Here is an 11,926-nt window from a genome sequence, read left to right as displayed (position 1 = left end):
GCACTACTGGAGCAAGTCCAGCGAAGGGCTACAAAGATGATTAGGGGACTGGAGCATCTCTCTTATGAGGAAAGACTGAGAAAGCTGGGCTTGTTTAGCCTGAAGAAGAGAAGGCTGAGAGGAAATCTTATTAATGTGTACAAGTATCTAAAGGGAGGGTGTCAAGAGGATGGGGCCAGACTCTTTTCAGTGGTGCCCAGCGACAGGATGCGAGGCAACGGGCACAAACTGAAACACAGGCAGTGCCATCTGAACATGAGGAAAAACTTCTTCACTGTGAGGGTGACAGAGCACTGGAACAGGTTGCCTGGAGAGGTTGTGGAGTCTCCTTCTCTGGAGATATTCAAAACCCACCTGGACACGATCCTGTGCAATGTGCTCTAGGTGGCCCTGCTTGAGCAGGGGGGTTGGACTAGATGATCTGTAGAGGTCTCTTCCAACCTCAACCATTCTGTGATTCTGTGATTTGTTGTTTTCATAATTTAATATTAAGAACAGTAGGTTAAAGAATTTATGATGCAATCTGTCAGAACTCTGAAATATATGAAAAAAACTTCAATGCAAATTCTTCCTTTATGGTCTACATTTATAGTTCAGAGTGAAAAGTGCATAATCACAGAGAGCAAATTTCTAATGACAGCACATAAGACTATATTTAGGAGTGGAAATGGGGTAAATTTTGCTTGGCCTCTGGAAGATGGCTGGGGAATACCACCTAGCCCAGAAGCCACAGACCAGTCCTTCCCTCTGTACCATCCTGTGGGCCTAACTTGGGAGCTGCTGCCTCAAAAACTGTCTGGAAAGCTCTAGGGGTAGAGCAAAACCAGTTGCAGGGTGGGATCCTCAAATGTATATTCACAAGTTACCTGTATAAGGGGAAAACAGTGTTGAGGGAGACAGTTACAGCTAGTGCTTCCTTCAATATACATATTTTCTATTTTCACTGAGTACTAGATGTCCCTGGTTTGCTTGACTTTGACTGAAATTATGGGCACAACATGGTATTTGTGGAATACACCAACTATCAGGGAAAAATGAGACTACCTGATGGATACCCTTATGTTAAGAAAAATCTACTCTAATCTGGTAAATTTACCTTATTTTCCATATAACGCAATTTCCTCCCAGAATATCTGACCTCATGCAGTATCTCTGTCTCGGATTTGCCAGATCCTTGGCCTAGGCACTAGTCTTATGATGCAMTGAAGCGTAAAGCAAATTTTAAAACATTATTTTTATAAGTTCAGTTGTTAACTGTCTTATTTTTTATTTACTAAAAATCTGATAGAACGTGACAGCCTATAAATAATCTTCCAGCAAAAGTACTTTTCTGGAATTAAATGCTTGTAACATTATTTCTCTTCAAGGAGAACAGTAAGGTCAGGATGGTGCAGGAACACTTACATTACTGTACGGAATCATGCTGTTGTTCATTTCTTTCTTCCACAACTGGAGCAGCAAGTTCCTGTACTCCTGATTGAAAGGTCCAGAGTAAGAGAGAAATCCAGTGGCCAGAAGAACATTCCCCACTAAACAAATAATTTGATTTTGAAAGTTTTTGCTGCTTGCTGTCCAACGAAGCTGTATGTGAAATATTATAAAGAGGTTGTATTAAACAGACACAAAACTAACATGAAGATCAAACCCATGTATCTCTTTTTCTTTTCTTTCTGGTAAATAATTGCTCTTTGAACCAGGAGTATTTTTGGCTTTAAACCATTCCTTTCAGAAGTACAAGAAGTTTTCTGAATACTATTTCCTCCTTTCTCTACAGATTCTTATTCCCTTCTAGTTAGTTGCATGCAACCTTGGTCAGGACCTACACACTTTAAATTGACAAAATACACATTTAACACAGTGTCAGTTTTGTCCAAGGCTCCAGATAAAGGCTCTTACAGTTTTGTCTGAATTTTCAAAAGCAGAATGGACTCATAGCTCTTAAAAGACATTACCACACAAGGCTTCAGAAAACCCACATTAAGGCACTGTAACTCCTAATTTGGTGTTACTCTTTGTAGTGAGCAAACAGCAGAAGACTGGTGAGGAGACAGGAGTATGTTGACTGATCAATTATTCCAGCTGCCAAAACACTTGGTATGCAGAACCCATAAGGAATGGCACGTCATGACCCTTAGACTTGTGCCACACAGGCGTCAATCTGGACTTGTGCTCTCCTAAAGAATTACTGCTTCCCTTGCTATCAGTATACCTAAAGAATTATCGCTTCCCTTGTTGTCTGTAGCACATGCACAGTACCCCATATTGCAACCTATTAATTCACCTTAAACCCATGCCTCCCCGAACCTTGCCGTGGGCCAATGCTCTGYGGTGCCTGGAACAGCCCAGTCATTTCCCCGCACGGTTCCTGGGGTTCCCCTTGTGGATTGGGGATTTCAAGGTAATAAACATCTAATAACCTTACTCCAGAGTGGTGCCTTCTACCTCTGCTTATTCCAAGTATCAGTTACCACCATTAACACTCTTTAAAATTATAAATTCATAAGAAAAACATGCTGAAGCACCTAAGATTTCAGATTGATACATTTGAAATTCAGCAATGCAAACAAACACAGAAGTCCAGGCCTCACAGGGTTCAATGGTAGTAGGATTTCAAGCAAGGAATCTTCAAAGCTTCCTTTGGAAACCTTCAGGTTCCATTAGTCACTGAAGCCAGCAAAATCAACACAGAAAAAGGAATAGGAAAGGAAAACTTCAAGCTTAATGCAGAGAATAATGATTAGCCCATAATTCTGTCAAAGCTTCCAGTAGCAATCTGAACTTAAATTATAATTCATAAAATTAGTCAAGATTCAAATTCCTGTATCCTTGCTGAGAAGAGAGTAATCCTACTTATGAATATTTTAGGGCAATTATTTAGGTTAAGCCTAATTCCTTTTCTTACTAAAGCTTAAAGTAATTTGGCTCCCTGGCTTTAAATCTAAACTTTATCCCAATACAAGTCATATGATATGACATAAAGGTTCATACAGAAGAGTTAGACAACTCAAGAAATTGTTTTACTTTGTTAGATACGTTGAGTTCAAGCCCAAAACACACATACAACTAAAGTACAGTGACCTATAATACCAAGATGTCACTTTGCCTTGAATTTCTCAAGCACTAGATTGTTAATGATTGTTATGGAGCATTCTCAAAATTCAGCACCTACTTAGTGCTGGAATCCTACTCATATGTGCTAGTACCTTTTCTCCACCTAATCCTTCAATCAGAGCTGTGGCGTTGTTCATCTTCCTTCTGCATGCCTCAGCATCATCTAGTAAGGCCTGCTTCTCTTTCATAGCAGTATCATACATGGCTTGTACTTGATCCAGTTCCATCTGTTTCTCATCCAGCTGATTTTGTGCATTATTCAGTTCAGTTTGAGCAGCTGCAAGCCTTGCTTCTTGCAAGGCTAGATTTGCCTACAAACATTTTAAAGTAAAGAGTGGTTAGTACCTATTATTTGGCAAGTGCAAATGACACTGCTTTAAAGGCACATATCCTACTGTACTGGTACTTTTAAAAATAATACTTTTTAAAAATAACAGCAGTTTTTCCTTTATTTACTTTTCAACCTAAAGCTGGAATGCAAGCATAACATTAAAATTATTCATTGCAATCTTAAAATATTTTCAAATAATATTTTCAGAATGATCCATTAATCACATAAAGGTTAATGATTTGAAATCAACAATACACTTGAAATAGCTGTATACTAGAGATACGAGGTAATCCATACAATGTTATCTGTAATCTCCTCTCAGTGCAAAAGAAAATTAAGATCGTGCCTCACAGATTATAAAATGATAATGGAAACTACTCTTCTCCTCTCTTTTCCCACCAATTACTTACAATACATAACAAAACAGAAAACAAAAATACATACATACTTGCATTTTTTGCTCCTCTGGAAGCTAAAACTCTACAGACATTTCTCACCTCTCTGTATAAATTTGAATGATTTTGAGATCTAGGCATGATTAAAAAAAAAATGTAGCATGAAGTCTGGTGGATTCCAAGGGACAGGTCTGTCAGCTGGGAGTTAGAGAAAAATATCTGTACTAATCGACAAAGCAGTACTGCTCTAGGAGTTAAACTTCCAGAGAATAGCCCTGTCAGCAAAAAAAAATTCAGTTACTGTAGCCACTGTGTCTGTTGACAGGTCCTAGATACAGACAAAAACATTATAATGGAGATAGCCAGCAGAATGGCCACTCATAAAATTTCTGTCACATAAGGATGCTGAAATATTTTTATTCCGCTACTTATCAAAGAGCGCATTAAACAGCATCTCCTAGAGATAAACACTGTTAAATCAGTAGACCAAACAGTCTTGTTAGGACCTGACCAAGCAGATTTCAGAACCACTGATGTTATTTTTTAGTGAATCTTGGACTACCAGGAAAAGTTTAAATGCTGCAAGGGTTCAGAGTAGGTTATTTAACGGTTCCTTTTATCCTTAAACTTTGTGAAGGCTAAAAATGGGAGCTTAAGGCAAAGTTATGACAGATTGTTTCAGCCACAAGTGACAAATAGTGAGGTAGCACAGAGAACAAGATCTTTGGAGAGCTGGGAAGAACCGCCTAGGTAGAACAGCTGGAACAACAAGAAACTTGCATCTGGCTGTGTGGGCTCATATTTCACCTTAATGTTTACCACAGCAGTACATGATCTTCGATGGAGAAGAATGGCCATGAGAATTCCCAATACATATGAGCAGTGATGCACTGTAGATATGAAAAAAACCCAGACCTCCTTGCAGCAATAAACTACTCAGAAAGGTGCAAAAGACTGATAAAACTGACTTCCTAGCTCTTAAAAGGCTACCAGCTTTCAAGATCTGGGCACAATGAAAAAATATATCAGATGAGAACAAGGGGAAAATACACTGTATTCTAACATGAAAAATCCCCAAATTAGTTACTCAAGACTTTGTATGGATCTTTAGAAGATGACTTAAGATAAGAAATGATTTCATGGATAGTTTAGTCAAAGTTTTTAGCCAATTTGAGGGTAATCACAACAAAGGTAGTAATACATTTTGGTATTAGTTTGATTTGAAGGTTGCTTAATCATAGGTGATGAATAATGGTTGTTTGCACAAGAACGAGCACTAACGTACCAAGGTGACCAATATATGTGATTCCCCAAGGCAGAGAGACTACTTTTAGATTACCCTATGAAATCATCACTATTTACTCTCTTCCTGCCTTTTCCAAATCCCTTTTTCAAAATTACATGGCTACAAATACCACTTTTTTATTGACATCATTAGCAGGCTGGCTGGCAGCTTTCTGCTCAGAGTTTTGCCATGAGAGCAGGAGGCAAGTTTTGCTGCATAAGAAGGCTATTACTGTTGCAAGAAGATTCTTACAAAGATTTTCTGCCAATTATAGGAGGGAAAGAAATATGTTTCCCAACCACAAAGAACCACTGTGGCCTTTCTAATTTTAGTGACGCTGCTATGCAAACAAGCTTCACACCCTTCATTTCATCCCTCTGAGTCACACAGCAAAGAAATGATTCCAAATTTATTCCAGTTGAATGTAGTGGAAGAGCCTGAATAAATGGACTTTATGTGAATGAATCATGAGGCTTTGAGACACAAAATCCACATTCTTATCTGAGCATCCAGTTAGGGGGGCTATATTGAATATGCCTTGGTTTGCATCAGAGCAGCAGCTTCAGCCATTCTTTGCCACTGGCATTGTGTGGATCCACATAAACAACCCTCTCTATGTCTGCTTCAGTCAGCTCCTCTACCTGCTCTCTGCATCTATCTGCACAGGCCAAGTATGGAGATGGTCCCTGTGCCCACAAGAGGCACAGACAAAACAATTAGCCAGTTATTTTGCCTTCTTCTGAGGTGTCCTTGGAGAAGGCTGTAGCAGGTGGTGAGATGATCTTGGACCTTTTAGTCTTTTTACATTCCRCATAAAAACAGGAAAAATAAGCAGTGTTACAGGCTACAGCTATAACATTAAATTAAACATGCCCAGGACCTTTCTTTGGCACTAAGGTTTACTGGCATAAAACATTAAACTCTCCTAGCCTCTAAAACAGTACAGTTCCTTGCAAACAGCCTCGTGGAAATGGTCCTTGAACCAGGCTAGTTCCTAAAAGTTGCCCACAGATTCTTGAGAAAGTGCTGCTTGGCCAGGAACAAATTCATACTACAGACCACTCTAACAATTTAACATTGCAGATAATCACTTGCTAGTGGCTAGTAAAATTCCCTAGCAGTGTTTAATTTGCCAGTATTGATATAGCCATAAGTTCCTCATCGATTCATTGCAAGCTCAGTTCTGCAGAGTGCAGAGTATATCTGGCCCTGATCCAAGAAGTCATTTAAATATATGTTTCTCCTTAAAAAAAAAAAGCTTCACATTTTTAAATGTTGTCCCAGTTCATGAACAGAATCCCAGCACCTCACAGAACCAACCCCAAATCATTGAAAAGAGCAGCTGTTGCTCAGTTAATTCAGAAAATGCTACTAGAAATAGGAGAAGCCATAAGAAAAAGGCAGCTGGATCACCACAGGTAAGCAAGAATTAAGCTTTCCCAGTGCCTTTTTTGTTTCAGTGATCTTAGCTTTCCAAGTTCAGTGATTCTTACAGTCCATGGAGATGCTGACCAGGCCACCAGACCTCTTGTACTCAGGCCTCACACATTGTATCACTCTGCTCATGAGCCTTGGTGGATGTGCTGGGTGACCAACTTTGCTTTTTCTTCAGTCCTTTCCTGGGCACATGGTGTCTGACTGGTATCTCCTCATGGAAATGCAATTTCACACTGCTCACTGACCTAGATCACTGCTGATCTTTCACATAAAAAAGATCTTTCTTCTAAAAGATCTTAAAACCCTGTGGGTTTTAGTTCAGGATGGAGACAAGCAAAAGCAGAAAAGGCAAAAAAGACTTGCACTTAAAACAGCATTTTACACAGAGAGTCCTCAATATCAACCAGTATTCATAAGCTGTTGACCAACTTATTCCCTTAATTATCATTCCACCCTAAGGCAACCTTAATCAAAATCACTGGAGACATCTCTAAGGGAAATTATACACTTATACATGCTATTTAATTGGAGGCTAACAGATTCATAGCTAAAACTAGGACTCTGATTCTTCCGTTATATTCTTCAACTACTGGATAAATAGCCAACAGTGTGTCAGAATTATCAGGTTAATCCAGGCCTGTTTACTAGATGACAAACTGCAGAGGAACAGCTCATGGTCATGTTGAAGGTTTACAGGAAAGTAGTATACACACATGATGACTGCTGTACGATAAACTACACTGCATTGTTGGCAACATTTGGTTACGTTTTTTGTGTTATTTAACTGTATGGTTCTAGCTCATGGCTGCAAGCTGTAACTAAAGAATGTATGTATCCATTTCTAGGGATGAATTATTTTTGCACGCTGTATTTACTGAAATATGAGGCATTAGTCTATTAATTAGTTTTCACAGGTTGTCACATTTAAGATTAACAAGACTCTGAGTCTCAGTTAAGATGTAATATAAGCAAACATTGGAAGGTTTTTCCAAGTGTTGAAGAGAGTTTGTCTCCCAGAACAGAGGTTAGGATAAAGCAGTTCTATTAAATCTTTGCTTTTTAGGACAGGATATTTCCCAACACTAGTACCTTATGCAGTCTAATTGTACAACTTATATTCAATTATTTTCTTACATCATTCCACTGCTTCCTGTAATATCTCCTGCATACTTTCAACAATTCCTCCCTTTGTTATCTTCACTTTTCAAATATTTGTAACTACTATTACTACTAATTCTACTTTGCCAAGTGCATGCTTAAGTTTTCTCAGCTCCAGTGTGACAAAAATGTAAATACTTGAATACTAAGTTAAATTTATACATAATCTTAAATAATGTGTATACAACTGAAAACTGCAAAAATATTTTTGCAGCTTTCAAAAGGTTGTATCTGAGTATAAATCCACTACTTCCCCTAGGTATTGTTCTTTTACATCTCTCAATAGCTGCATTTCAAATTCTATTTTCATTAGTGAATATCTTGTTATTTGAAAAGGGAATTGCTATTTATGTATCACAGGAATATAGTCTTCTCTATTAATTACTTGAATCAAAAATATCATGCTTTTAAGGGATTCAAACTAGATTTGGCCAGATATACTGTAAGAATAAGTCAAGAGTTTTGAACATTTATACCATTAGTATACTACAATTAGTATACTACTTATATAGTAGGAGACTGAACACAAGTGCAGTGGCTAAATACCAATTGATATGTATTTCTTCAAAAAGAGCAATAACATTCCACTATAGAAGCAATGTTTATAAAACACTATATAAATATTCAAAGTTCTTCTTTTTTCATATGCCCATAAATGAAACATTTCCAAGACAATAAAACTATCTTTAGGAATACAGATAATGACATTTGATCCCTTTCTATTGTAGTTTTATGAAAATTTCACTGTTCAGACAGATATTTTCTATGCTTAGTTTATTATAGATACAAACTGTACCAACCTGACTCTTGCTTGACACTCAAAAGTTTCCTTAGAAGAGCTGAATTCCAGCTAAATTCATTAAATTCTTACTTCATTCAAATTCAAATTCAGAAACTTCAAATTCAAAAACTTTTGTGTCGAGCACGGTCTCTCTTCTTCCAGATACTACTGAGACCACAGGGAGTATGCTCCTTCCCAGGCCAGTAAGACTGATAAGTTTTCTTGAACTAGGGTGCCCRGCACCAAGGCAGAGAGCAGAGATAGTATCAGTAACTCCTGCTAGCAGATGGCCACTGTGCGCTAAAGGCTCATGGTCAACTGATTGTGTTCACACAACTAACAACTGTATCACAGTGTAGCTGCCCAAGGGGAAAAAATTGCTGGGACATCTTTAACTTTTAAGTGCTTGRCTTCACCACTGGGGGTAAAGAACCAATTTCTTGAAACAAGAATTTCATGTTGTTCAATATCTTTTTTAGACAAAATAATACTACTTTTTTCCATTCAACTATGGTAATCCCTCAGAAAAATAAAATGAACAATATGAAATACCTTAAGAGGAAGGACTTCTTTATTAATACCGTAGAAGTAAACCATTGCTTGTGTCCACGAGCAAAGACCTGCTACATTTCCACACACTTTTTTAGCAGTCTCCAGATTATAATCCTCCATATCCAAATAAGGCTCTAAAAGCTCCACAATTTCACCTGTAATTGAGTCCTAATTAATAGAAAGGAAAATTTATTTTCAAAACTGGATTTTAGAGTAAAGTCCACAGAAACATTTTCCTTTTTAAAAATATGATGCTACCACTTTTTACAGAATATATGCATTCAGTTGTTCACAATTTACTGTGTTCAGTATTTTTTTTCTGTTAGAAAGACCATTTGTTGCACAGCAGGGAASAAGGCTATTATTTACTTTGTCATTGCTCCTGAACCTGCGCACCCTGAAAGCATTATGTAGTTTTTTGCAATCCTGGAAATCATTTACAAAGGCTGTATTGAGATGAAGTTTGCAGGGAATGCCCACCCTGCAATGAACCCTCTGCAGAAGGGTGAAGGATCAGTTTTACATGCATTTATTTCAACATGCTCCCCTCAGTTTTCTCTCTTTTAAAAATTATCTTGTTTTAGCTTGTGGTCCATCCAAGTCTAGCTATATAGGGCCTCTAGAGTCTAGGGCCTCTTCCACATGTAAACTTTAAGAAAAAGGTGTAGACACATTCATCTCAAAATACTGGAATATAGAGCATCTTCACCCCACTCCATAATAAACATTCTTTCTACTTTTTGATTATTAATCATTTTCTAGTACAACAGCAACCATATTCTTGTATTTGGTTCTGCATTTCTTTTTCTTTTGGAACAGAATGTAATACTCCAGAATTYTGTATACCTGTCATACATAAAAGTTTGTGGGTTTTGAGAGGATTTTTGAAAGAAATTTATTGCAGAAGGACAATTGAAAAGTTCTGAAATTACACAGGAATTGATTTAAGAATAATTTTACAGTGTTATACTTCTGGTTTTCATTCATTTTCATTAATTTTTACCTAGGATTCCCTGAACTGCTCAGAACATGGACAAAAAATGGACTTGCATGTAAAATTCCACAGCGCATATTTGTGCTTGGAAGCAAAGCACAAACAGTTAAAGAAAGGTAGTGAAGCCGCAAGGAAGACAGAATGATGCAAAAAGTTCTACTTGTGCACTTAAACAAAAGCTAGCTAAAATGTATCTGAGAAGCATAGGACCCAGTGGCAAACATAGCACATTTTTCCTAATCCTAAATTCAGCTGAAACTGAAGCTATTCTGTTCCAGTTCAGACCATGAATTGTCAGTTAATTAGTTCTGTAACCCTGAACCACTTTGAAATTGTTTGGGCTGAAAAACATAACAAGCATTTCTGGGGCTAAACAGGCAAAATCCAGTGTATTGTTTCTATTTCCCCGGCAGAGTCAAGGCATCACTCTCATTCTTAGGTCAGTGCTACAACTCCTCCACAGCTCCTTATATCTGCCAGGTGGGGTTGAGAGGCTGGAGAGAACTGGTGATTCACTAGATGGGGGACTGTAAAACAGGAGCTAATAGCTGTTCCCCCTCTGTATAAATCAACACTGGAGGTGTTCTCAAGACAGAGATATGGAAGCACATATGTCTCTATAGCGAAGAACAGCAGTGCAGATGGGAGGTGAAGTTCAAATTACTGAACTGGGCAAGCCAGCATGGCTGGCAGTAATGATGCAGTTTACTAACAAAAAGTAGCAATATACAGGCCAAACTTTGATTCTGCCACAGGTTCATTAGACAGTCTGCCAGGAACTGCTCTGCTTTGGTTCTAGCCAAAAAGCAAGAGAATGAGCTAAGGCTGAGATATGGTCACCTCTCCTCTTCCCACCTACTCTCACAACTATTAACTATGAAGGAAAGAGCAAGTTGTTTCCTTTCACTCTTGTAAAGGACAGAAAATTAGTTTTGTGTGAATTTCTTATTTACGGTCAAGCAGAAAATAGTTCCTACTTCCATTGCAACATGTTGATTTCATTTTGCATTCAATATCCGTATTTGACCTATAGGATTTACAGATACTACTCACACTTGGGGCTCCATGACAACTCAAGCTGCTCTAAATTATTGCTGCTACAGCACTGTACCTTTTTTCCTCTCCTCCTCAACCAGAGGTTCTTGTTACATCTTTAAAGCCATCACCAATATTCCAGTAAGCTGGTCTGGGAACTAATGTTGCAGAAACCTAAGCCAGCAAAACTAGTGATTAGTTTTCTTCTAGGCTAGCTCCCTGAACTAGCTCACTGCAGCATCAGACAAGTACCAGTCTGATCACAAAAGAGGGTGTCAAACATTAGGGGAAGGGAAAGGGTGAGACTGCAAGGAACGGACCTCACTTCATTGCAACTACCTTTTTACCTGAACAGTAAAAAGGATTTCTTTCAGTTGCTCACTTCATTATGCTAATCTTGGATTTTTTTCCCCCTTAACAATCTTTTGMGAACATGAAAAGCCAAATCTTTGAAAATGGTGGTTAATCTATAATTATATAAGTGCCAGAAGAAAATGGAATTCATCTCCTTAAGCAATGTAAAGACTGGAAGAGCTTATATGAAGTAACAATGGTAGAGGTATTAAGAACCTTCCCTTTATTGGCAATGTATTAATGCCTTTCTTTTAATAGAACTAAAGATCACCCTCCATTTCACAGTGTTAAGCAATATACCCTTTTTGTGGAAGCACATAGCAGAAAAGGCTATCTTGTATTTGTCTGATCCCTAGCTACTATAATAATAATAAAGACAGCGATTATATTATTCCTAAAATTAGATAAAATGATACTTTCACTATGAGCATTTGATAAAATATGAAGTAGTTATGGATAAACATTTTGATTTTTTATTCTCCTACTCAGAATT

The 11,926-nt window shown here is 37.8% G+C and overlaps 1 protein-coding gene across 1 annotated transcript in view; it reads right to left on the bottom strand.

Moving 5' to 3' along the window:
- The window catches only part of LOC112960565 (dynein heavy chain 5, axonemal-like), a 132,992-nt gene that overhangs the window by 54,962 nt on the left and 66,104 nt on the right, over positions 1 to 11,926 (bottom strand). The window contains exons 35-37 of the mRNA XM_026054961.1: positions 9,051 to 9,218; positions 3,204 to 3,422; positions 1,405 to 1,581 (exon numbers count right to left, since the gene is read on the bottom strand). Of these exons, the coding sequence (XP_025910746.1) occupies positions 1,405 to 1,581; positions 3,204 to 3,422; positions 9,051 to 9,218 (564 nt within the window). The remainder of the gene's footprint in view (positions 1 to 1,404; positions 1,582 to 3,203; positions 3,423 to 9,050; positions 9,219 to 11,926) is intronic.

This window comes from Apteryx rowi, unplaced genomic scaffold (assembly GCF_003343035.1).
Source record: "Apteryx rowi isolate R43461 unplaced genomic scaffold, aptRow1 scaffold_977, whole genome shotgun sequence".
Lineage (NCBI taxonomy): Eukaryota > Metazoa > Chordata > Aves > Apterygiformes > Apterygidae > Apteryx > Apteryx rowi.
Note: the sequence above shows the minus strand (reverse complement) of the source record. Positions and strands in the feature narration are given on the sequence as shown.